This window comes from Cyrtonyx montezumae, unplaced genomic scaffold (genome assembly GCF_038088225.1).
Source record: "Cyrtonyx montezumae isolate F1298 unplaced genomic scaffold, pur_monq_1.0 scaffold_10, whole genome shotgun sequence".
NCBI lineage: Eukaryota > Metazoa > Chordata > Aves > Galliformes > Odontophoridae > Cyrtonyx > Cyrtonyx montezumae.
The window spans coordinates 45665682-45692696 of NW_027071826.1; the positions used below are offsets into that span (position 1 = coordinate 45665682).

At 46.0% G+C, this 27015-nt stretch overlaps 1 protein-coding gene and 1 long non-coding RNA gene across 2 annotated transcripts; one reads left to right on the forward strand and one right to left on the reverse strand.

Moving 5' to 3' along the window:
• Positions 1–1244: 1244 nt before the first annotated feature.
• Positions 1245–21041, reverse strand: TMEM86A (transmembrane protein 86A). Its single transcript, XM_065755238.1, has 3 exons — positions 20977–21041; positions 5108–5372; positions 1245–1883 (listed from the first exon to the last, which is right to left on the reverse strand). The coding sequence occupies exons 1-3, from the start codon at positions 20995–20997 to the stop codon at positions 1456–1458; spliced, it is 714 nt and encodes a 237-aa protein (XP_065611310.1). The 5' UTR covers positions 20998–21041; the 3' UTR covers positions 1245–1455.
• LOC136060575 (uncharacterized) lies at positions 2208–10782 on the forward strand. Its single transcript, XR_010623373.1, has 3 exons — positions 2208–2557; positions 7512–7693; positions 10205–10782. It is a non-coding gene; the product is annotated as an uncharacterized LOC136060575 (long non-coding RNA).
• Positions 21042–27015: the final 5974 nt, after the last annotated feature.

Genomic DNA, 27015 nt, shown 5'->3' on the forward strand with positions numbered 1-27015 from the left:
AAATCAGTCTGGTATTAAAAAAAAAAAAACAGGGCAACCTCTTTCTCATCTTTTTAAGAGAGTGAAGTCAGAAGTAATCTTGCTTCAGCAGATGGGCAGAAAAGTCAAGTAAAGAATTTGGGTCACAATTAAACAGGCTTTCCCACATTCTCACTGCATCCATTTGAGTTCGAGAAGGAAGCAGCAGGCACTTCGAACACACACAACTGTGCTTTTCAGGATGCTCTGCTGAAAAGGGGTTTCCAAACAGAAGTGCTGCAAAGCTGAACATTTGCTGCCAGCTGGTAAAACATGACAGCAATCTACGGTCAAAATCAGGACTCTGACTAATCAGTTCAGATGTGGGAAATGCCCACACATTCAGAAGGGGTACTGCAAGCAGCAGGACAGTAAAGTATATGGAATGCCATTTGTTAGAATACTGAGAAAGAAAGGTGTAAATGTTAGATTCCTATCTGCCGTACTAGAGACAAATAGGACACGATAGTAAGATACACCCTCCAAGTCCTGCTATAAAAAAAACGAAGTTCCTCTGTGCCCATGCTGTCACTGGTGGCTGCTGACACTGTATTTTTATGCATGTAGCAGAGGAGAATGCACTGGCTTGCCTACCTGGATGACCCCAAAATCCCACCAAGCTACTATTTCTGCTGCACATGGCAATGCTGACAGGTGCCCACAGATCTGCTCTAGAGCTTTGATCAGCAGCCGTCAAAGTACACAGCACTTCATCTCTGCGTACCTCATGTGATGGGCTCTCTGCTCGGTGCTCAGCTTTCATTCAGGTTTTGCTGGGGGCTGCCCCACATGCTGCTGTTGACTCCAAAGCTCAGTCTTCATCCGAATGTGATGTTTTTACTATAGCTGTACAAGCTTCCTTTCAGCAGAGGCTCAAATAGCTCCAGTTTGTGTACTGAGTTTGTAATGCACAAGAACAGGCTAACTTAAACACTGGTTAAATTCATTTTTACCTATGGCTTTAGCAGAGGTCTGTGCCTGTCTGCCTACAATTGAAAGCAAGTCTCCTAGCACAGTGTGTGGCCAAACTTGTCCATCAGCCATCCTATTCCCAGACATTCAGCATCAGTTTCAAGATTAACAAAAAAAAAATAAATAAATGCAGTAGTACAGCACTCCCAAGGTGGAAAACTGAATGAGTAGCTGAAAAAACTGAAATGAGGGACAATCTTAAAACTGAAAACTGAAATTAAACTTAAAACAAAACTGAAAACTGAATGAGAGACAATCTGAAGCTTTCTGATGTGGACTCTACACTGAAGTAAACTATATTCAGAGAAAGCCATTTGAAAATAAAGCCCCAAAGGTAATGCAAATCAAAGAAGCAAAATCAACATCACCAGTATGCCTAGAGAAATGGAGATCTCTCTCAGGGGTGAATGCAGCTACAGCACCTGAGATATAACCCACACTGTTCGCGGACTGTCGGCACTCCATCTAGCTTCTCTTTTTGAAGTCCTCTTCATCTCTGCTCTCTACAGCTGACAGTGCAATAAGCATTTGAGCTGCATAGTAAGTAGCCATGATGATAACACGCGAGTAGGGTACAGGAAAGCAGAACTTGTTAACTGCGATGGTCAGATCCGACACCATGAAAAGCATTGCTCCGATGCAGGCCGAGAGCTTGGTCCACGTCCAGAGGTCATTGCACAGCTGCATGCCAGCCACCGCTCGCCAGCCCATGAAGCCAATCAGGGCGATGTAGACAGCTACCAGGTAGGTGAATGGGCCCGAGAGGTAGGAGTACAGGAAGGCATAACAGGAGCTGGAAATGAGGCCCATCATCAAGCCGGCTTTCAGGTCCAAAGGCTTCATGCCAAAAGCTGAGGAGTACAGGATGTGTGTGATGGCGAACATCAGTAGACCTGGAAAGAGGCATTGACAGTGACTGTCAGTCAGTAGCAAAAGAAAACATGGATATACTGGATTTGAAATACACAGTAGCTACATCAGGTATAGATGTCCTTGCTGTGTAACAACCCTCATTTGATTTCATCGGACACACTACTAAGCACTTGAGACCATTTTGATATAAAAACATGCATGGGAGATGGTCTTTAGCACGAGGTTCCTACACTAAGGAAAAGTCTTGGCACTTCTACAGCTGCAGATGTCCACTCAGCTATCTTGGGATGAGAGGGGAATCCACAGGAGGAAGAGGGTTAGTGGGGATCTAGTCTGCAAGGGGAGAAAATAGCCAGTGGGAAGGAGAAGAAAGTGCAAAGAAGGGCAATGAGAATTTGAAATTTCACAGGTTTCATGAGCACAGCACTGAGAGAGAGAAGGGATTTAGGATGAGAAGTGTTTATAATGCAGGAAAAGTTAGAGCCATGGGGTGGTCAAGAGGGGAAGGTTACTTCATCCTAGCTATGAGCAGTGATTTCTCTTTCAGCGGCATTGTGTGGGAAGTGCTGCGATGGAGAACTGAAGAATGAGTTGTCCTTCATGCAGGCAGCCAGCAGCGAGGCAGAGGAGAGGAGGATGAGATGCAGCACCCAAGCAGAAGCCCGAAAAGGCAGGAGTAGTTCTGTGATACAAGGTGAGGTCAAACAAGACCTCAGACAAGAGAGTCAGCACTGAGGTTTGCTCATTCAGCACCCACAAATCAAGCCAAGGACCAGGGAAACCTGTGAGAGATGTACAGGGAGCAGGGTGCAATCTGCTTGCATTTCTCAGCCTTTGACTCAGCCCTCCAATCACACCAGGCAGATCAGCCTTTTCTATCTGTCTGTTTCCTTTTGCTCTCTGCCTTATTCTGGGCCACCTAGATGGAATCATGGAGCCCATGTTTCCTTCTCTCTTCCCCTGCCGAAGAGTTTCTCCTCAGGCTGGCAGTAAGACCTTTCTGTTAGCCCCCACCTTCTTCACTGAACGCATAATTGTTTCTATGCTCCCACTATCAAAGGATGTGGGGTGTTAACACTGTACAGTATCTTCCACATGCAGGAAGACACTAGTCAGAAAATAGCTCGCTATTAGTAGACTGAAACAGCTAAAATGAAAAGTGAAGTGTGCCAGGAGTAGGTTCCCAGGCTCTCACCTCCCTGTAAAATAATGAACAAATGTCTTTTTATAAACTCATTGTCTCAAAAGCTATTCAACTCAACCCAGATCCCTACCCTTTTTTCTGCCTGAAAGCCATAGAAATTGAATAGAAAGTACCTTAGTCTTTAGTAATTTCTCTTATTCCCCTGAAATTTGAAATTCCCACAAGGGATGATGTCAAAAGTTTGAATGTTGTCAGTTGTCAACAACAGCAGCTTGCCATGTTTAGGAGAAAATACATTCTGCAGGAAAGGTGACAGGATAAGTGGGATGGTGCACTTTATTTGCTGACAGCTGAAATGCAAATGTTAACACTTCACTACAGAAGGCAGTAGCTGAGATTAGTACAGACTGAGGCAGACAAGAGAAAGCCAAAGATCCAGGCTGAGATTTTCAGAATGTTTCAAGAGAGCTAAAGAAGCATTCTCCTTAAATCAAGAAGGAAAATAAGTCAAAACCCAAAAACGGGGGCAAAAAAGCTGATTTGCAGATTATAAGACTTGAACTCAATACTGAACTGCTGTGACAGGTTGACCTTCCTCTACCATTAAATCAAAGAAGTGACTCAGAGATATCCCAGCTACGTGGGAATGGCAAACTTATGCACAGTTCATGTACAAAAACGGTCACGGTGAGAATCAGGTCTTGAATGTTTTCCAAGCCACAGCTCAAAAAGCAATGACAGAAGGCAAAACAGAAGCATGGGCAGCTGGGCAAGGATAACTTGTGCTGAGCCAAGGAGGAGGCTTGTTAAGAGGAGGCCTGTCAGTGGGAATGTCAACACTCAGCACAGAGCGGATGGCAACCAAAGAGATAGTTGAAGCTTTTCAGCAACATGCCCGAAGCTCAGCCAAACAGATCTAGTCCTCAGGGCCCACCAAAAACATAAGAGTTTTTACAGGAACTTCTAATGAGATTTGGATAAACCTTTGGGAAGCAGGATTAAAACCAGATTCAAAGCATTTGGCTTTTCATATCTAGTATTTCACACACTTGCCTCTCATAAAGAAAGCAGAGCTTGTGGGAATTCCAGAATATAACTAAATACTGACTTCATACGAAGGGTAAAATAAGCCTTTGTCTTTCAGAGAAGTCAGAAAAGTTCCCCCAGCTCATCACATTTTCCAGTGGGACAGTCACAGCAGCCAGTTAATGGTGGGTATTAAATGCCCTCTGCTAGTGAAGTCGATTTCATAAACCCTACCACTACAGTGAAGTAAAGGATTCAACTGCTGCTGATTTCTTATGACAGTGTACAGCCATAGCAAGTGTAGCTGCAGGCAGCTGTAGTGTGGTTTTAAATCATTAATCTAAGCCATTATGTTCTAGTCTGCAAAAATAGTGAAATAAAATAAGCTTGTTTTGCTCTGAGAGATCTTTCTATAGAGATGACAGGGTGTCATGGCAAGGTTTGCCCTTGGTTCCCCATAATTTACATGTCTTGCAAAACCAGCTCCCATGTTTTTACAACAGGCTCCATGATTCATGCTGATGAACCTGAAAATAGGACAAGATTTCTGATGATTTGTTTTCTAACATTCATTTAAACACCTCCCCCTGGCTGTGGGCTTGTCTTCTGCAACTTAAAGATCCTATCTACCTTCTTTCCACTGAGGGCCTATGCATCAAGCATCTTACTTCTGCATCCTTGTAGAAAAGGGCTGACAGATCTCCCTGCAGGGAGACAGGAGGTAGATAGTTCCTGCAGATTAATGGGAGATGCTGAGTGCTGTGAGTTTCCTCCTATTCCCCGGACATTCTGCCCATGCTGCTTTCTCAGCTCCAGCCAAATGAGATACTACAAACACATGCCAAGGAACCAAACCTGTCCTAATGACCTTTCTGACTTCAGAACACATCAAGAGAAGCTCAAAAGCCTCATCTGTGATGTGACTCCTCTAACTGCAATGGATGACTGTCTCATACTACCAGGCACTTAAGATGCACATGAGTAAACAAGACATGTGGCAAGCTACTGACTACTAAATAAACAGAGGAACAACTGGGCACTGTGATGTCCCTTCAGGACTCACACCGTACTCACCGTGAATGAAGTAGCCCTGTTCCTGCCAGATGAGAAAGGCATCTCCCACTGCTGAGAATATCAGTCCTGCTAGGATGCGGCTGGCGCTCCGGTGTGCCACTAAAAAGTTAATCCCATGAGCCAGAAGGAAAACCCACAGGCAGAAGATGGGCAAACATTTGATGAGGGCACTGAACCACGAAGGGCTAGAGGTTGGCAGCCAGAGGACAAAATAGACACAAGTTGCTTTAAAGAAGGGCACCAGTTTGGGGCCTTCACTCTTCACCTAAAGAAACAAGCATCGAAAAAAGAGAAATTAATAAAACCATCAGTAGCATCAGTGGAATAACCTGCAAACAGAACCATCTCCTCCACTCTAGAACTTGATCGTGATCTTCAACCTAGACCTTTGTAAACCTCTTCTGAAAAAACTTCTTGGCTGCCAGAATGGTTTTGGATGGTGGAGATGGAGGGAATTGTAGATACTTTTTATTAATTCTATTTAAAACATTTAGTCAAACCCCTCTAGTGGTCTCTTGTGTTTAGACTAACCCCTTTTATACATAGCTTTTCCTGTAGCTGGGTATATCCTGCACTCCCCATGAGTACCCCAGCAGCAAACAAGCCACTAAGAGCTCTAGTCTTCCCTCCTAGGTTGGTGTATCCTCTTGTTTAGCCTGCAGATCACCTTGGGGGTACAAAATGTCATCCTACCCATTCCCTCTCCTGCCCCGTAAGCTCATGCCTGGCTTGCTATTACCATGTCACTTCAAAACCCAACACATCAACCTCCAAGGTGAGGATATCACTTCCTTAGGTGACTAATAAAACAGCATCAACCACATGTTGCTTTGTTCAAGCATTACACTAATAATACACTGTCCTTATTGCAGGAAATGCTTTGACTCAGGGGTCTATTGTGTAACTATAGGCAGAAAAATGCAGTACAAGCACTGGGCTACTCACAACAAAGTCAAAGCAGGGACAGGATAGAGAACTACAGACACTGCAGGCTGGGTCTGCTCTAAGCATACACTCATCTGGGACTACTCTGGGCACCAGTAAGATATATGTTGAGTACAATGTCCCTCCTGTGGTGTTTCTGCATTTCAGTGTGGGAAAACTTCAAGTGAGAAACAAAGCTACTATTCTATTTTCTCCTGTGGCTGACTGCTAAAGCAAAGAGCAAAGGAACAGTGATTGATGGGTGCACCTACAGTGTTGATGAGCTATGTCCAGGGAAGTCTGCAACTAAGGCAGTACAAACTCCAGAGGACCCCTTTGAGCAGGACTTCACTCTCAATCTTCTCATTTCTTTAGTCAAGCAAGATTTAGTCACAGTATCACAGCAACTTCCCACTACTCAAGGCCAAAATGCATGAAGGCCTTGTACACTGAAAGAGGACATGGGGAAAAATTTAGAGGGATCGGAGCTGAGTTCACACTGCAGAGCCCATCAAAAACTGAACATCCCTGTACGCAATGGCGCAGTTGCTTATTTCAAGCAAGGACCCCATGCTCCAGAAACCTGAAAAAGAATTGTTGGTCTTTTTTTTTTTCCAAATCACCTGTCCTTATTTCTGCTTCCTGTACCATGGAGCACCCTTGCTGTGACACAGAAACTGTGTCCATCTTCCTTCAGCGCAGGATGTTTAGGTGTAGGCACATGGAATGGCTGGAGGCTATAGAGCAAATATCCCCATGCTTACAATGCTCAGTTAATAAAGCATACAGTCATCAAAATTCAGAAGGATTTACAGTCATATGCAAAGGGAATCAAGTGAAATTGGAAGACAGAAGCAGAAGCAGTGGAGGGCATCTTTACTTGTAGTATCTAAAAGGGAATGCAATCTCTGAAGCAGCAAGGCTATAAATAAAAGGCATCCCAAGAAGTCAGAGCTTCCAAAATCATTCTCACATCTGATGGAAATTTCCCCAACATATCAGCAGTTTCTTAACAGTAAAGTATTTCATTATTCCTGTATACATTATTCATAGGCTATTGCCAACACAATTTTTAAACACTCCATTAAACAACCAGGCTACACAATTCACTCACAAAAGGACATCAAAAAGCTGTTAAGTTTCTTGTATTACATCGTGAGTACTCTACTTAGTTGTCTAAATTAATCACCGTTTACCTCCTGGTGTCTGGATTTCTTGGAAGAACTCTGGCAGTAAGTAACAAAATAACCAGAAATAAAAGTCACAAAATCCCACATAGTCCCACGGCACTGGGTGCGCTAGGAACTAGCAAGTTACACACAGGGGGAGTGGAGCCACACTTCCTCCTCCTCTTCTGAAGTGATGCATCACACTGTCTTCAGCCACCTCCAGAGCTGGTGGCTGACTCCATCTCTGTCCTCTCCCCTTCTGTAAAACTCCTTTGTTAAAAACGTAGTTGCTCACATTCTCTCTCTCTCAGTTACAGAGATGGTCACACCTCGGGCAGGATCCCCACCTCTGTCCTGCCAGCCACGAAGGATCCCCACTATACCATAACGAGCCTGAGACCTTCAGCATAGAAGACTAACTGCTTCCAAAGATAGTGCGAAAGGATTTGCAGCATCCACAGTGCTCCAGGTCCCTCTAACAGTCTCAGCTAAGGTAGGTAATCTTCTATCTCTGAAGATAGAAGTCTGTGCTGACAGGTATTGTTCAAGATCAGCCTTGCTTGCAAATCACAGCAGCACCTTAGAAACATACAGGAGAATATTTGGGTTAATAAATACAGGAAGTTTCATTTAATACCCCATATTAAAATAACACCTGCTATGAGCAGTCGCCATTGCAATCACAGCTTGCCCTCCCCTGTGTGCACACATGATGAGACAGGTTTTAATTACATTTGTCATTTTCCCCAGGAACCTTGCCTTACTGAATGTGAGATATGCAGTTGTGCAGAAAGATTATGTTTGCTTGGTAACCTTGAAATTATCATTTCCTACTATCTGAATTTGAATCTTCCAAGCCCAACAAGCATTATTTTAAAATAATGGTTTGCATTATTTCCACCCTAGTAACAACTGAAGAATTCTTCAGGCATAAGAGGTGAGATTCCATTCTCAGTTGCTCACCCATAGCTCTGGAATTTAGGAGTTAGAGTCCTCACATCAGAAAATCCTCATAGACCTAGAAGGCTTCTCATCATCAACTCTTTAATCCCTCACACCTTTTCTACAAATGTACTTCAAATTAGTTATTTCAGAACATTCCCTTGCCTACTGCTGTATGCTATGGCTCAGCTGAGCTCCTGTGCTGGCTCTGACCAAAAGGAGGAGTGCTCCATGAGGGACACTTCACAGAGACAGGTGTTCCCAAATAGCTGAGATCCAGGCGACATATCCTGCTGGAATGGTGTGGCACTGGATATGTTTGGGACAAACACTGCAAGAAAGGCTGAAGCAATGGGAGGATGAACCTGGGCAATTTCCCTCTGTTTAGACAGCTGGCTAGGACCAGGGTAGAGAAGATGGGACAACTTGCTGTCTGGATGACAGATCACAGCTAGTATTGGGAAAGTGTGTACCAACATGAGTGGAGGCTGTGGCTTGAGGAAAGCCAAGCACATAATCCATGACTGAACTTGCCTGTACCTCAGGGAAGGAAATGTTGCTTGGCTGGATTGGTAAATTGCATCAAACCAATCATCTCATCGGTGTCCCAAAGACAGAATTATAGATGTGGCTGTGCCATAGCACTGGAAAATGAAATATTTGCTGCAGATGACAAGATCCTTTTTGTTAATGTATGATTTTTTTTTATGGCTTTAAGCTGCATTTTGCCATTTTATTAAAATGCTTATTGCATATTTATTCTCACTTCTTTTCTTTCTCCACTGCTCATTTACTCTAGGCTGACACACAGTACAGAAAACATCTTGAATGACAAAATAACATTTGCAAGCTTGGAATTTCTAAACTGAGCATAATTCAGAGCATTTTTTCATCTCCTATGTTTACCAAGTCATTTGGAGTCTTAAAAAAAAAATCAAGTTGCTCTAAAGACATTATGTCTGTATTCATGGAATTACAATGAAAATAGACATAATTATAAATTATCTGCAGTCAGAACCAGTGAAACCCTCCAGAGACTAGGTAGATCATGGGGAAGCTGTGTTCTGGCTCTCAACAGAAGACACACACCCATGATCTTTAAACAGAACCTGATACTGATACACAGCTCCTTGAAGACTCATAGCTTGGATATCCACCTCCCTGATGGGGATTCATAGGTGTACAGTATTCCTTTTTGTTTTATCTGTTCTTGTTCAGCTCTAGCTTGGAATAGTGCTCATTTCCTTCTTGTTGTTGCTGTTCAGCAGTGACAGATGATGCTAACACACAAGTATTCCAACCACATTGTGGTTTGGTATTGGTGTAATACTTCTTGAGAAGTCAGGCTTGCCCATGAGAAAACACAGCTACAAAAGAAGTAATGCAGGGTAAAAAAGACTGGGAAAAGTTACCCAATGCATGAAATATATGATGGATGTAGCATGCAGAAATGACCAAAAGCTTCATACAACAGCCCTTAAGTTCTATCCTCAAATTAATCATTAATGATTTTTCAAGAGCCCAGAGGTCCCTAATGACCCCAGGAAGCAATGTGGGATAACAAATAATGTTTTTTCTCTTCACAAGTCCCCTAAATCAGCCCACAAAGAAAATGAGCATGCAACCTCATCCACACAACAGCTGTGTGGCAGCTTGCTGTGGGGCTATGGTTCACACCCATCAGGTTGTAAAATGCTGCTTTTCACAGTAAGTGTTTTAAAAATAATACCCCAACTATTCCACTGAACAACACTTGAGCACAGCTGTGCAAGCTGGACAAAAAAAGCTGGGCTGTTGTTCTCCACCCATCCCTCCAGTCAGCCTTGGCTGCCTGAGTACCATTTTTTGTATCTATGGCTGAGCTCTTTCTCCTGGCTTTCAGCATCGTCCATTGTGGATCCTGCCTTGGTTCTGCCTTATTATGACAACAGTTCCCACCCAAGTTGTGCATCAGTATTTGTGTCACTTTGTTACCATGTATTATGATGCCACTACTCGTTTTTCTCATTGCCCAGCAAATATGGCTCTTTGCAAGGCACTGACTGTCTGCTCTGCTGTCCAGGCCATGGAGGGATGGACCACTTCAGACCTGCTTCAGCCTGAAGATGGACCACAATTAGGATATGCAACAGGCTGACTTCTGCAGAGCAACCATGAACCAAAAGGATTCTCCATCAGACTGTGCATACAAAAAAACCCACATCCTTGTGCATGATCAAAATGGGATGACTTTAAGGGGAGAAGCCCACATGTTCACAGATCCTTGCCAGAGGCAGCCAGTTTTCCCCAGTTTCAACTACTTATCAGCTTTTGATAAACTAAGAACAAACACAGCAGTGCTGGGCAATTCCCACCACAAACTTGGGAAAACTCACCATCCTTCTGGCCTTGCTGCACTCCCATCCTTGCTCAGACAGTGCAACACCAAGCCTTCTGCAAGGGTACACACTGAAACTGTTATAAAAAAGAGATTTTTTTTAATGAAGGCTGTCGGATGTGTGCAATAGGAAGTCTGAACTGCTGGGTACTCAAATACACCATTTACATCATCCCTTTCCCAGGCAAATGTCAGGGCTTTTGCCAGACCACAGAGCAAAGGCCTGGCAGCCACCTGGGACACTTGGTTCTGCATCCCTCAGGCATGGAAGTATGAGAAGAGGAGATGGACGAGATGAAAAGCGGCCTGCCAGCACTTCATACTCCATGGATTGCTAAACATTAGGGATTGCTTGGATGCCTCCAGCTAGGTGAGAGCACAGTGCTTCACCTCCAACTCTGCTCTCCCACAGGAGCAAACCTACTCCTGGGGAGTCGCTTGTATCAAGGAAGGCACTGACTTGTACATGTCCCAAGCTGCTCTTCAATGAAATTCCAAGAAAATATGTTTGTTTACAGAGGGTGGAAGAGTAACTGAACCAGACAATCAACCTGCCTTAAGTACTGTGTTAGTGCAACATATTTGTGCAAGCCAGGTATTAATAAGAGGGCTTAGGTTTGTGTTGGATGTGCCATGAGTCAAGCATCCAATGCAGATGGCTCCTAAACAGACTCCACGTGATGCAGGACATTCAAAGTGATTGATAAACCCTCCCCCCTTGGGTGAAGACAAGACTTACACAATGCCTAATAAATCCCCTAGGTGGTCCATAATTCCCCGTTGGGAGACTGCACGTGCTGATAATGGGCTGTTTGTCTCCATCAGGCTTAAGCCATGCCCTGAGTTTGGCCAGGCCCTGAGGTGTTTCATTGCAGCTGCTGGCACCCCTGAACACTCAGGGCCTCTGTTTCTCTGACAGAGTGGTGCAGTCATACTCTTCTCACACTTGGCTGTCCAGCCAGACCTGTTTGCAAGTAGTCCAAAAAAACAGGTTTTGTCTGACAGGAGATCTGTTCAGCACAAACCAGAAGTAACCAACAGGGGTTAGCCTGAATGCTTCCTGCCCCAAGAGGATGATCCTCCCAGCTCAGCCACGTGCAGAAGGGGCAGTGGGCCCAAGGCAGCTACTCCACCTGGGGCAAAAGCAGTCTCTTCAGCCTCTCCTGCCAAGTGGAGCTGGTTTTCTGGCTTCTCTCATCCCTCCCTGCACTCCAGAAGCCTCAGTACCCTCCTCCCGAGGGTTCAACTGCATCACAACCCCCTTAAGCAAAGTAAGCTCCAGCCACACTTCCAGCTTGGTTCCACAGCTGAGAGCTAGAAATACTTCTTTTTCTTTCTTTCTTTCTTTGTGGCTACCTGCCATAAAAATACAATTAAAATTTTGGCATGGGCCCTTGCAGCCCTTGGGTGGTGAACTCAGATATATTACTGCACAAGTTCTTGGCATCAGAAGAGTTGCCCTTTGGTGAGAGACACAGGGTAGCAGGCAGCAGGTGAGGATTAATCAAACTGGCATCTAAAAAGGGCACCTCTGTGGGGCTGGGCTGCCCCACACACAGCTGCATGCAGAAACGAGAACTGCAATAAAAGGTTTCATTTCCAAGCCAGGATCCCGCCTGTCTTGCAGTCACGTCAAAATTCAGCCTAATCACCAGATTAACCCAGGAATGGAAATCTTCCATATAAGTGCTTCTGCCCCCCAGTGCAGCAAGAAGGGAGCCGACACAGAGCAGCAGTCTGGTCCCTCAGCAGCTGCCAGCACCTCTGCCTGGCAGTGAGGCAGCATTCCCTCACAGCATCAGCCCCTCGGGGCAGACCACAGCTCGGTGCCTGTGGGCAGCAGCATGGCGGAGACACTGCAGGGCCACCCAGCTGTGCAGCAGCATGCCAGCATGCCAGCATGCAGGACAGGATGTTTTGCAACAAGCTGGCTAGCAAGCACGTGAGCAAGGCTCACCGTGTCCCGGGAGTGCTGGCATGTGAGATTGCAAGTGTAGCTCTCCATCTCTCTTTCCTGATGAATGCTCTCCAGGTGGGATTTCTCCACTACACACTGCTGTCTGTCCCTAGCGTAGGATGCTGTCCAAATCTGCTTTATACAGTGCTTTACTTTGGCTGTGTTGTGATGGGAGTAAGCTACAGAAGACTGCACAGGACACATAACCTATGAAGGATATTCAAATAAATGGCTTGGGAAGGTAAAAGAGATGAGGAGCTCTAGACAAGCTTTTTGGTGTTCTCCAAACAGAGGACAGAAAAAGGGCTACAACCGTGAGTCCTTGCCCAGCTGCCAAGGAGGGGAGCCCCACAGGGCCAGGCAGAGCTGTCAGGCAGCCTTCTCTCCTGCCCCTTCCCAAGGCAGAGCAGGAAACACCCAACTGCCACTCACACAGAAACAGCAATGCCCATGTGCATGCAATACAAGGACAACATCAGTCCCACCTTGTCTTCAGTTCTTTAATGAAGAAATTAAAAGATGCTGGATGCTAAGCAGTTGCAGTGGCTGTGCTCACCAAACAGCTTTCAAGGTCAGTTTAGCTCAGCACCAGATGTGACCCAGGAGCTCTTGCATATTGTAGCACTGTGCTGTTACACCTACTCCTAAAAAAAAAAAGCAACCGCAGACACTTGCAAAATACCAAGGAGAAAAGACACAAAAAGGAAAACGGAGTCTCACCTTCAACAGACTCCTACAGGAGGCCTTACGTAGGTGAGGGAACAGTCCCATAGCAGCCTACAGCAGGGGCGGATGGTTCTGGAGCCAAGGAAATCCTCCTCACCATGTTAGGGCATTGCCTGTGCCACATGCTGCACCAGGAAAATGCTCTTTCTCTTTGCTTTTTTAACCACGATGTTGCCTGAAATTATTCTGAGACCCTAGACCAGTGTTCTACCCAGTGACTGCGGGAACTGTAGCAACCATAAAGGTATCTCCTGTGCTGAAGAGAAGAAATGGGGTTAGCTCAGCTGTGCAACATCATCTCAGGGACCTGCCTCTGCAGTGCAGAATCCACCACTATCAGCAAGGAGCTCTGATACCCAGCAGGGCAAGGAATCGCTACAACAGCCAGTGCCATGTAGTCCTTAAGATGCTGAAGCCTTTCTTTAGCAGATGTTAATTCACAAGATGAAATTATAGGCAAATACACTTCACCCTGAACTTGAAGCTTGGCTCAGATGTGTTTCTGTTAGGACTTGTTTTGTTTGGGTGGATTTTGCTTTTTTCCTTTACCAAGCTTTATCTGTTCTGTTTGCTGGGCTGGCACAGGATCACAAGCAGGGCTCTTTTAACAAACTTTTTTTTAACCAGAAGTAGAAATGATTGACTCCTGTCTGTAGTCATCCTATAACTGTCAGCAGTTCCAGAGATTGCCTTTGGAGTGCAGTCAGCAATGTACCACTGCCAGTGACCAACATAGTCTCCAGTCAGTTCAGTTCAGTTGTCTCTGCAAGGGCCAAGGGAGCTGTCACAGACTCATGCATCAGGGCAATCCATTGGCTCTCAGAAATGAAAGCAAAAAAGTTGCATTTGCCTGCCAGCATCTTATCTCAGAGCAAAGATTGCTCTTCCCTCCTGGGATTCTTGATCTCCCTTTTTGTGTAACAGAAAGCAAGCCCCTGTAAACATTTCTTTTGCTGCCACGCAAAAAAGAAGCCCTTGCAGATGTTTAAAAACCTGAGCCATAATGGAGCTATCTTTTCTCTTTGATCACTGAATCTGCAGCGCTGTTGCTGCAGGGGTATGCACTCTTCCTGGGTACCTGAGGTCAGGTGGGGCCGCATCCCCAGTGCTGCCGTGACCTTGGAGCGTGGCCATGATGCTGCAGGGAGCTTCAGCACACAGCCAGTTCACTGGGACACACAGTGGTGGCAGCCCCAGGCAGTTCCTCTCAGGATAGGATGGAACAGTTATTTGGTCCGTCACACTAAAATCCAGATATGGTAATTCTTCTCTGTTTAGAAAAAGTCTCTACAAGTCATCTTGGGGGTGTTTCCCAGGCAAAAATCAGGCTAATAAAGCATGGCTGTGCTGAGAAATCCAGGAGGGATAGCTCAGCTCATCTTGTGCCTAGTGGAAATCTGAATGAAATACTAGACATGCATATTGCGTCCTGAGGCTGAACACTTGTGAAACGTTGGGTGTTAAAATTAGAAGGGAAAACAGCAGCATATTTAGAGAGATGACACTATTACCTTATAGAAACCTGGTAGCCCTCCTCATTGTGTAACCTGACCAGTATGTTTTAAGTGACTGGAGGATGTAAGGTCCAAGTATGATAGTGGAGTCACAGATTTTTAATTCCAATATCTGTTCTTGTGCCAAGATGTGACCCGCACAAGCCACATTCCTTTCATATCAGGATTGCAAGGAAAAGCCATGCAATGGGCTTAGTCTTCTGCAATGGAACACAAGCCAGCTCTGTTATGCAGGCATCCTGGTTGGCTTTGACTAATGCCACAACAAAACCAGACAACACGAGCTGCGGGCTCAGGCTCACAGCCAGCACAAGCCCACTTCTGCTGAAACCATGGCAGACACAATGACTCACATAAGGCTGTGTATCTGCCCCATGTGTCTAGCACGTGCTGGAAAAATGTGCAGCTGGCTTAGCTTCAAGCCTACACTCAATCCTAAGCAGCAACTCCATCAGAGACTACTTGTCACTAGTGTAAACGGACTTATTTTGACACAGAATCATAAATTTAATGCCTGATACTAACTGGTGCCATGTTTGTCTCCAAAGATGTTATCTGGTCAAAAAACAAAAGCCAAACAAAACGTCCAAAGGCTATTTCAATAATATGGCTTACCTAATCTCCTCAGTCTACATTTTACAGTAACTTAAAGAAGTGAAATTTTCAGAGAAAGTGTAGGCTGCTGGCATAAACCAGATGTTTCCGTTAGCTCACCACTAGGTGCACCAAAACAGCCACCACCCTTGTTAGCAGGCAGATTAGCACCAGGGAGAGTCAGCCGGTAACATTAAAGCTAACACATGCAACACAAGTTGCACTTACCCAGAGAGCAACTACGCCCTGTGCAGTGGTGGGTCAAAGCCTGCAGCATATGCCCCGGGCTCTCTGCAGATGTCTGAACTCCATCCCATACTGGTATCCTTGGCATGGATCGATAAAGCATGCCAGGCAGGAAGGCTCCCACCCACCACCTCTCAGCCGTGAGGACATGCAATCCTCTCCTAGACTCAGCTTTCTGCTCCCTGTTACCTGGATACCTGCTCACATTCAGCATTACTTGGAGGGAAGCTCCACACTGACACACCTGTCACACAGAAACCTGTCATTAGCCCATTAGCTCAAATGCTGTTTAGATGATGGCAGTATAAGCAATGAATATAGGAAGGGCACAAGACGCAATAACCATCGCCTTCATTTTGGGCACACTGCAGTAAGCAAAATCTCCATTGCAATCACACATCTATTGGTCATTTGTGTGACATGAAGGATGGTGGAAAAATGAAGTAGCAATATAATATCCTCATTGGCCTCCAAGGGAAAAGGGAGTTCCAGAACTAATCATCTTTTCACAGATCAAAAGTTTCCACACACTAGCAGAATATAGGTGCCAGGTGCCATCATTTTCTAAGCTCCTCACTTTGCTGGAGTTATTAGTTCCTCAGTATTATGCAGCTACCCACAGAGAAAGATAACTTGAGCTCTTCCATTAACACGGGGTATGTTCTGGATGGAGATACTTGAAGAGGAAAAGAGAATGACAGAAATGCATCTTCATCCATTAAGAGGAATTATGTATAAGTAGAGGTTTCTGAACTGGACCCATAATCTTAATACACAAAGCACACTTGGTACAACAGATGCATGCGACTTGAGCGATACACTTGAGTTAATGAAGCCTTTAATCTTCAGCACTGCCTGCAGCAGCAATCAGCCCTAGCTGCTTAATGCAACCACACTGAGACTGGGAAAAGCATTAGAGAAGTGTGCACTTCACGGCTTCCGCTTTCACTACAACGGCAAAGGACAATAATGTCACTGCAAGAATGCCAAGTTCAGCCTTAAAAAATAAAAAAAAAAATCATGGTACAACACTACACCTGAACTCTTACTTGCCTAAACTGGCACAGGTTGTAACCAGTAGGGCTAAAGCTTTAAGGCTCCTCCCAAAAGGAGTGACTGACATAAATGTTGCTGAGATCCTGCTAAGCTTACCTGAGGTGATGCCTCCCTCCCTTGTTTCACTGAGTTCAGAGATCTCGTCTGTATCTCATTCAAATTGGCTTGTTTTTTATACAAGTGCCATGTTTTCATAACTGGCTGTGTGGTATGTAGATGTGCACGTTTACAAGCCTCCCGTGTAATAAAATTCCAGTTTATTATGTATTTAAGTAACTGGAAAAATTATAATGAAAGCAACAATGCTGCGTACAAGCAAAGAGAACAATGAAAATAAATCTCTCTACCATTACAGTTACTTCTTAAATGCCTGGCAACACTTTATTCCTTAATGCAGAATTAAGTCATTTGAGGTGGAATCTGGCCTTTTTTATTTTGAGGATGGTGGAGCATACTTTCTAATAACAAACTTTAAAACTATGCTTAGACCTACTACTGCTGCATTTGTACATAGTACAGAGTCCTTAGGCAGTGTGCTTTATGTCAGGTTTCTATATTCAGCTGCATCAGATATCCACCCCATTTTCCAGCCATATCTACTATTTGTTAATTCCACATCATACTTTTTTTCTCTGTTTCTTAGCCTAGTTTTTGTAAACTACTTTCTTGTTTCCAGACAGTGACGCCCAACTTCTACCAGAGGTGATGAAGGCTGTTCCCAGCAGGGCACCTTGCAGAGGAAGGCATCAAGACCTCAACATGCTTGATTCAACCAAAGCAACATCTTCTCCAGTCCAGCAACCTTCATCTAAAAAAGCAAGTATGTCAGAGGATGAAAGGGAAGGGATGGCGATTGTTCATATATGGCTTCTGGGCAAAAGTCAAACAGGGCTGTGCTTGGCCAAGAACCAGGTGTAGAACAAAGGGTGTTGTAGGGATGAGAGTGCCACTTAATGTCTTATATGTCCTGTTCCATTTTCCCCAAGCTGATGTGTGAAGCCCTATGCCTAGTTTAGCCCTAACTTTATTTAAGGGAGAAGCAGTGTCTCTCCAAGCCTGCAGCATCATGTAAGTGCCAGAATGGCTGCACAGTACCTGCTGGAAAGAGGTTCTTAGGGCAAAGGAATCTCCCACATCCTAACCACTGCTTACTCACTAAAGAAAAAATAACTACAACAAAAATTACTGATGAGGCAGTCTCAGGAAGAACATTTATTAAGGTAGGCCCAGTGATGAGCTAACAAGAAGAGAATTAAACCTCACATATCTATGAAGCAAATGTGCTGCTTCCTAAAACTGCCCTCCAACCTCAAGCTTTCCGACCACTCATCTTTAGGCAGAAAAAAAGCAGCTCCTAATCAGAGCAATATCACGACCAACCATTTTTAAGCAGGATGTTCCTGTTTGCCTACCAGAATAAGCAGAAGCTTCCCTCCGAGATGATTTCCAATCAGAGCAAGCGCTGCTCACCTGCTGAAGCAGGACCAGCAGACACACACATTTTCGTCGCCATAGCCCAACTCTGTCCAAGTCTGGACTCCAGCACCACCAGGACCCTGGACCATTACCCTGCTGAGTACCTGGCACAATACGCTAAAAGGTGTTTAGGCCGCAGACTTCTGTATTTGTGGGCAGTCTCCCCCCTCAGCACATCTGCCTTGTGCAGCACCAGAGACAACAGCTCTGCACAATGCTGCGGACATGCCAAACCCCCAGGGCCATGATGCACACCTGGCAGCCAGCACTAACAAGCAGTCCTATCCGTCCTATCTCCCAGCCTCCCCTCTGTGGTTTATGCCTCCTTGTGTGGTTTCTTCCAGCTGTCGGCCATGCAGTAAACCCGGAGCTCAGTGTTTTAAGTAAACTGTCACATTTCTTGCAAGAGTGTCTTAGTGGGGGTGATGCAGGAGATCAGGTTGTGCCTAAGTGGTCCGGGCCATCTGCTGCAGTTATGCACAAAGACCATAGCTTTGAAAGCTGGAAAGAAAATCATGTCACTCCTGGCTGTGCTCTTCTAGAGTCTTCCCTGTTCAGGCTGATGCTGCAGGACATCAGGAAAGAATATGCACTGTAGACAAATCAATTTGCCTGGCTAATTTGGTTATGCCTCAGATGCTGCCACCCCAGTTAGTGCCCCAACAGGGTCGGCAGAGATAGTCACACCATCTCCAAACACCTGATCTATCTATACAGCAAAAGGCAGTGCAGCACAGATAAGGCCTGAGCCCTAAGGACAGCACCTCTCTGTGGACAGACTGATTGCCCACTGCTGTTCCCTTCAGCATGCAACTTGAAGGAGAAAGTCCACCAGCTCTGCAGCCTACACACAGTCCTTCTCACCCCCTGTGCAGCTCCACTTTCAGCTGTGCAGTAGCCACGCCAAGCTCCCAGGCAGCCTAGAACACTGTTCCAGCCTGCCCTTTGTGGCTGTAGCACAGCCAGTGCCAGAGCCATGCCACATGCTCCTTCAGGGAAAGAGCGGTGTGAAAATGCACCAAAGGTGATGTGCAAAGAGCTGCTCTTTAACACGCTGAAGGCTGTCAGCTCTGTGATGTGATCTCTCTGGAGAATCAGACCAGTGCCTGCCGAAGCCCTCCCACATCTATAGCCATGATAAACAGCTGCAACTCTGGTCACAGCTCCTGGTGTCATCATCCCTCCAGTAATCCACAGCCTCACGCCCACATTAGCTGCCTTAGGTGAAGCAAAGGGTCGGTATGCCAGGGATGAAGCCAGAGCAGAAGCATGTGTTATTACATGGCAAAAGAGCAAGTAAAGAAAACATTGTTTTCATGTGCCAGCCTGAGTTACCTTCTGAAAGTATAGTTTCTGGTATAGGTAAAGCCTTCTTAAATTACATGCACCCTTCCCAACACATACCCACGTGGTAATCATTTGCCCCTTGCTGCAAGACCACCCTGATTAACCAGCCCTGAGAGCCAAGTACCATCTCCTTTGAATTACGAAACAAACTGCCAGTTTTTAGCCATCCCAGCATTGTTCCAGGGTAAGATTTCATTTCTGCAGTACAAGTACACAGCTCACTGTAACCGAAAGCATTACTTAGATGAATTTAGCTTATGGCACAGCAGCACAAAGATACCAAGCCTCTTCAGTTCTTTCTGAAAAGCACAAGGAAAAAATAAGTTGGTTGGTCTTACAATAGTGTAATTTACAAGCTACTTCCCTCTGTCTCTAAAGATAAAAATCATCCCTGGGCTGCTGATGAACTTACCAGGTACACGGTAAGGCCTGGGGAAAATTCATCTGAGGAATCAGACAATGTGAGCTGCTGTGCAGTGCTGGCAGAGGAATGGAAAAGTTTCAAACCTTGGCTCTGTGACTTAGGGGCAGGGGGAAAACAGGACTGCTACCCTTCTATCTTTGAGAGAAAACGTGGAGGGGTCGTGGGAATCTGGACTAGCCAGCAACCACAATCTTTCACAGCAATCTGATGATGGATGCACAAGGAACCAAGATACTGACCATAGTTTTTTGGTGCTGCAGGGAAAGCATGGCCAGGCAACTCTCCTACCAACAGACATCTCTTCTTAACCGCACCCAGTGGGCTGCTGCTGCATTCAGCCAGATCCCTTGCTTTCTAGAAACAGGAGCATGCAAAGCGATGTGTGACAGCACAGCTTCTCTGCTGTTCTGTTGAGCACTTCGACTTCTTCCAGCATCCCCTCCGCCCGCGGTGTCAGGACCCTGCACCACGCGTCCTCCACGAAGGACAGCACCGAGCTGCCGCTCACTGCTGGTTACATTGCACTGATCAAGCTTCGCGAGTCCCCCGTGGGACAGGCAGGTGACACCATCCCTGCCTCACCTCCGCTGCGTGGCGGCAGCGCCAGACCGGCTCCTGGGGCAGACCCAGAAGCGGACGGCAAAGCAAAGCAGCGGACAGCCGAGATGCCACCTGAGCGCGTCCGGGCAGGAGGGGTCGAAGCCGCGAGGGCAGGAGGCACGGCGGGCACGGGGTCCCCACGAGAGCCCGGGGCACCGGGCACGCCGAGTGCAGCGAGGCCTTGGGGGCGGGTGGGCGAGCCCAGCAGGGCGTAAACAGCAGCGCTCGGTGCGGATACATCACATACCAACGCAGATCCTCCATACAGATGTTTACAAAAATAACAAGAGGAAGAGGGGAAAAGCCACCGGAGCCGCACCGCCGGAGCACGGCCGCGGCCGGACAGGCGGGGAGCGGCGGGGGACGGCGCGGCGGACGCGGGGAGCAGCCCCCCGGCAGCGGGTAAGGGGGCGGCGGTTATGGGGTCGGCGGCGGGGGAAGGGTCGGAGGCAGACGGCCGTGCGAAGGCGCGGGTCCTGGTCGCGGTCCCCCCGCCCGCCGCACGGCCCGCACTCACCACGGTAACGGGGGACACCATGTCGGCGGCGGGGCGCGTCCTGCCGAGCAGTGCCGAGCCGTGCCGTGCCGAGCCGCGCCGCCGGCCCTGTCGATCCCCGCCTGCCTGCCGGGCTGTTTTTTTAGACAGCTGTGACGTCAGCGGAGGGGGGGCCCGAGCCCTGCCCTCGGGAGGCGGAGAGGGGCGGGCGGACCTCCCCGCGGTGCGCGCCGCACGCCCGGCCCCGGCTGCGGGCAGCGCAGCTCCCGCCCGCCGCACTCACGCCGCCGTTCCGGGCACGGCCCCCTGTGGTCTTCGCCCTGCCGGCCTGCCCAGCTCCATTCCCCACCACCCCCCGCACCACACAGGCTCGTCGGGGTGACCCCGGGACTGCCTTCAGTCTATTTTTACGTGAGGATTAACACTGAAGGATGCGGGAAGCCACTTCACGTGTAATACGATCTTACTCAAAAGTTTTCGCTTCATAACAAAACAAACAGGTACTTGCATAGTAGATGATTAAGTAATCTGCTATTTGCAGCCGAAGCAGAAATCACGTTTCGTATTTATCACGTCAAGGGAACATTTTCTCCGACAAAGAAAAATCCGTGCAATTCTTTTGCAGTCTTTGTGCAATAAATCGGTATCGCGTTTCTGAGTACAGAATGTTTGCAAGCAGCAGTCCCGAGGTCCCACGTGGGCAACACGATTGCAATCACAGACGTGTAAATAGAGAGGGCAGCACTTGGTCCGTCAGCACCCGATGGGTCCGGGATGGACTCTGCAGTCTATGCACCATTTGTCGGTCTGAGAGGGACTTCTATCCCCCCAAAAAACCCTGCAGATCTGCACTGTCAGATCAGAGAGGCAGCACAGGGAGATCTGAGGCAAGTAAACCTCAACCAGATTAAAAGAAATGGTTCTCTGTGCAGTGAAGACCCATGTGGGCACTGCCAGGGGATTGAATACTGCTCTTACAGTTTCAGTTAAGATAGTTCATAGTGCAGTGACATTTTCATTAGGTAGAAAGAGAGGGATAAGCTTTTCCCTGTCCAAGGAAGTAGGTGAATTAAAGAGTTGAAAGAGATTTCACAGTTTTCCATTGTTGAAGTCAAAGAGGTCTCCCTTGGGAGCAGCAGGTATTCATATGTCAAAGGAGCTGATACCATAAAGGGGTAGCCAGAGGGACCAACAGTCTGTCAGAACTAGGGTTCCTAATTGCTTTTAAAAATCCTTCGGGGGGGGTTGATGATGTCTTGGTATTTAAATATCTTAAAACAAAAACAAAAAATCTGTTCCTTGGTCCCTAGCCAAAATCTTCATCTGCTTATCTGTGCCTTTTTTGAAGTGACGAGCCAGGCAGTGCAAGGGGTAGGGATATATTTGCGTTCGAGCATCATCTCCGCTGCTCCAAAAATGCAAGGCAATGATCAGGATGCATGCAACTTTGTGTTCTGTGTCTTTTTTTTTTTTTCTCTCTCTCTCTTTTTTACAATTTACTATGAATAAGAAAGTGCTTGGGAATTAATCTGCTGAAGAACCAGAAACATGCAGTTACATGCTGGAAAAATCCGATCTGATACTTGTCTGCATGGGATACCTGTGAGCTGGTTCCTTGCTGGCTGTCCCAAGCACAGTGCGCACACATCGTGGGGCAGCAGCATTTGTGTCAGCCCCTGAGGGATATATCCCATGTGGCTTTCTGCTTTGGCACATCCTGCTTCATACTGGTCCCTTTGTGGCTTGCATGCAGGTCATTGCACTGGTTCCCAACACTTTTTGTGTCAACATCAATTTGATGTTTCTCTCTCATGGGAGATTATCGTGAGCCGTTTCCTTTCTATACAAATTTATTTCCTGAAAGCTAGAGAAATTCAGAAAGTTGCCTTCACTTCCCATCATGATAATGAATATACTACATTCCAACTTCATGCTGAATGTTTCAGTGAAATAAAGGGGGGCATTGCAAATTTGTGCCTCACCAGGGTGCTTTTTCAGGCTATTTGCTGAGACAGAAAGGCAGCACATCATCTATTTATAGGCTTATATTTGAAAGTTTTCTTCCCAGACACAAAATCAATTTGCTAATAAATGCTGTGTGTGCGTGTGTGTACCGTGTATGGAAAAGGTGGTGTTGGTAGCCATGAGAGCTAAGTGGGATTCAGAGTGCAGGCTCCTGATGGGACTTGACCTGTTTGTGATTGGTTTCTATTCTCATAGACATTAAAAATAATAATAATAATAAATCTGATCAACAAGATTAATAGGAAGAAAATATATCATCAATTTTTTAAAACTATTCTACAGAGGGTAAGTAAGTCATAAAATTTACATTTTGTACAGTTTGTATCTCTGCAGTATTCGTTACAGCTATTTCAGACGTAACAATTCTTCTGAGACCTAGAAGAAGCTCTTAATTAAGCTAACAATCCCAGAACAATGATGGTACCTTGCCTCATCATTCTGATTGTGGTATCATTTCTGTCCCTCACGTGGGGAGGTTTTCCCATTTAGAAATCTACCCCAAACAAGCTCTGATTTATCCAACAATCGATTCACTGCTGATTTAGTGATGCACCTCTCTGCAAGCAGCAGTGCTAGTAAGCTGCCATGTTGCAGTGAGCACCATGAGAGGTGAGGGCTCATCTTGGGAAATGACATTAAGTGATTTGTAGGAAAAAAAATGCATATATTGCAATTAATTGGTGAGATTACAAAACAGGATAGAAACAGATTACAAAACAAAAGTAGAGTAACTGCCTCAGTGCCTGTTCGACTTGCACTGAAGTCAGCCGGTGTCATTAATGAGTTCAGGTAAAGCTTTTTGCCACTATATTTAAACCTATTCAGTGTTACATTTCCCAGAGAAAAGCACTGCCTTCACCGTCAGCAAGCAATGCATTGATTTTGTATCAGCAAGGCTGCCTTTGATTTAACAGCTATTTATTGCACACGTTCCCACCAACAGCTTTCTAATGGAAGTTTAACAATTCTGAAGGGTCACTCAAAGGTCTCAAGGAAGGAAGGGAAAATTGTGTCTCCTGGAGGAAATGCTTCTGTCCAACTGTGCCTTCAGTCACCACCACAAGACCATTGGGCTGCTGCATTTTTACCTCTCTTTTCACACCACTAGTTCTGGTGAATCCTTGTGATTAATTTTCCAGGCACGCTTTGTTCTTTTTTTCATTCATCTCATCCTGGCAATCTTTACACAGTTCTATCCCCAAGCTACTGGTTGCTGGAGACTGGGAATTTACAAAGCAGTTACATCCAGGTTTTTGGCATATGCTGGAATGGGCAGCAGTTCACTGCTATCTGCCTCAGGACCGACAAGTCCTCCATCTGGGTACAGTACATCTGCCCTTAAATTAAAAGTACTGCTATAAGAACAGGTTATGTGTTACAGCAATGACCAGTAGCAGCTGAAAGGAACCTGTCTTCAAACCAACCTTTTCCCTTCATAGCAAAGTAAGCTTGAATACAGTTGAAGCCAACCAAAGTACGAGCCAGAGAACATCTCTCCTTTTTGAAAATCCATAACTGTACCTGCAGTTAAGCCAAACTGTACTGCTCAGGGGCAGCAGAACCCACAGGAGTTGTGCTAGTGTAGCTAGTGGGCAGCAAAGGCATCTATTTGCAGCAGGCACTGCTGTGAGTGCAGGCATTGCCCAGGGACAGGTTGCTCGGAGCTGGCAGCACTGCTACATTTCTGGCTATACACTCAGTCTGGGCTTTCTGGATCTTCACAATGGTGCCACAGTTTCCTGTTGCTATGGAAACTGGGTTTTTTGGGGGTTGTTATTTTTTGTTTTGCCTTTGAAAAGGCACTGGTTAAAAAAAAAAAAAAAGTGAATTGAAACTGAAACTTGTGCCCTGTTCTCTTTCCTGATTCTTTTGTTCCTTGGGAGATGCTGAAGGGTCCTGGAGGCAGGCCTGATCTTCTGAAAACCAAAACTTGGGTTCCCCTTCATGCATGAGCCACAGCTGAATCAGCAGCCAGTTTTTCCACAGATACAGAGAGATGACACAGAAGCTATTAAGTCATCAGGAAAGCCCCCACAGTAGCTTTAAAGAAACCAAAACCAGTCTCAAAACATCAGTGTACTCCATCCAGATCACTGTTAGATGGCTGTCCAGGGTCAGCCAGAGTGGTACGTGATAGGATTGCAGAAAGAGCATTAATAAGATTCAGGATAAGTTTCTTTCAATTTCTTTGCTCTTTACAGTATTGCCAAAGCTTTTATATGCAGCCAAACACCAGTGTTTTATTATTAAAGGAATCAGATTATAGTATGGGGCAACTTTCTCATGTGTATGTGCTCTGCATACTCGTCTGTTGGGCCTTTCAGAGTCTGATTCAAACTCAGCTGAGATGCAAGTAACCAGGAGGATCTTTGCTCTCTGTATGTGGAAATGAAAAGCTCTTTACCTTGGAGCCTACTGTTCAGACTTAACAGTGTTCATAACCTTTGTAATAAGTCATACTTGGTTCCAGTGAGACAGCACAAGCAAAAAAAAAAAAAAAACACCTGGCATTTGGGGCCTCACTCATCAAAAATCACACCAGAGACCTGCATGTGGGTGCTGGTCCCAGACGCAGGCTTGCCCCAATGGTACAGTTCTCATTTTGATGGTCAGCATTTCTGTGTCACTTACCAATGAACTTTGCCGCCAGAGGAGGCCCTACATAACCATCTTTCTCGGAGTAGTCCAGGAAACCCTGTGCAAGGCATACCCCACTTGCAGCCTTTATGAACACCTAATTAGTAGGTGCCAGTTTCCAGGATGTGATTCAGAGTGATTAATTTTCATAAGCCAAAGGAAATGAAAACTCCTCCAGGGAAGGCACAGAATAACAGATAATTAAAAAGCTGGAAAGACAAGGCATGGTGTTTCCATCACTCTGGAATGTAGGCACCTAAACTCCTGTTCTTCATCATGTCCTGAAACAATTAATCCGTGTTTAGGAGAAAGAAATGTAGGAACAGAAACATTACAGCCCTATACAATGCTGACCCAGTAAAAACTCATGTTACAGTGAAAATCAGCATCTGGGCTTGCTTTTTCCAAAAGTCTTAATGCTACTCCTTTATCACGTGGCCATGCCAAATTGATGGGACCTCTCAAGTCTTTTCACTGTCCCTTCCACTTACCATGTCTGCATCACATCATGGAGCCCTCAGCTCTGTAAATAGCCTACAGGAAACCCAGGGAGAAGAACTGTGAGCCTGGAAAGGCACCAGTGCAGCGAGGCACCTGCTCATGCCCAGAGATAGGATCAGAGCCAGGAGCACAGGGCAATTCCCAGCGCTGATGCCGGAGGCTCCCTCCTGTCCAAGGTCAACACACCATTTCTGGTCCTGTGTGATGCAGCTGAGAATATAGGAGGGCTTGGAGATGGTGGTGAGAAGGGCTTTCTCAACCCCAGATTCCCTCAAGAGCCCTTGAAACCAAGGCACAAGCTGGTAGCTACCAGCCCACATAAAGAAACTCTTGCAGGGCTCACATTTATTTTGGGGCTATTTTGCTTTCTCTCCCTTAGGTTTTTCTCTTTTCCTGGATATGCTGTCAGGCCTTAGGCACTTAGCCAGCGTTGAAGTTCAACACTGCTGTCACACCATGCCCTGTCCTGGGCACTTGCACTCCCAGCTTCATTGTTTTTGGGGTGGCTGTCCCAGACTGCCTTACCTGAAGATTGCTTTAACAAGACTTTTCGCTTAGGAAATATTGCAAGAGTTGTACCTTGCTTGTTGGACCATAGCTAATCTGTGTGATCTCAGCTGCTCTTTTCTACTTCTTACATGCCTTACCTTACACAGGATGAGACAGTTTAAATTAGATACTTTCTTTAGACCATTGAAGGCTTACTTAAAGAAAACTGATTTTACAGAGAAAGATCGGAATGGTGCCTGCAGACTCCTGTCTCTATTACTAACCAGCTGTAGAAGGCAAACTATTTAAAATTCCTATTTTGGCAGTTGAGAATTAGGCAGCATTTAGGAAACTGGACTAAAGAAATGCTTCAGAAAGCATGTTAGGCTGCACTGCAAATTCACTCTT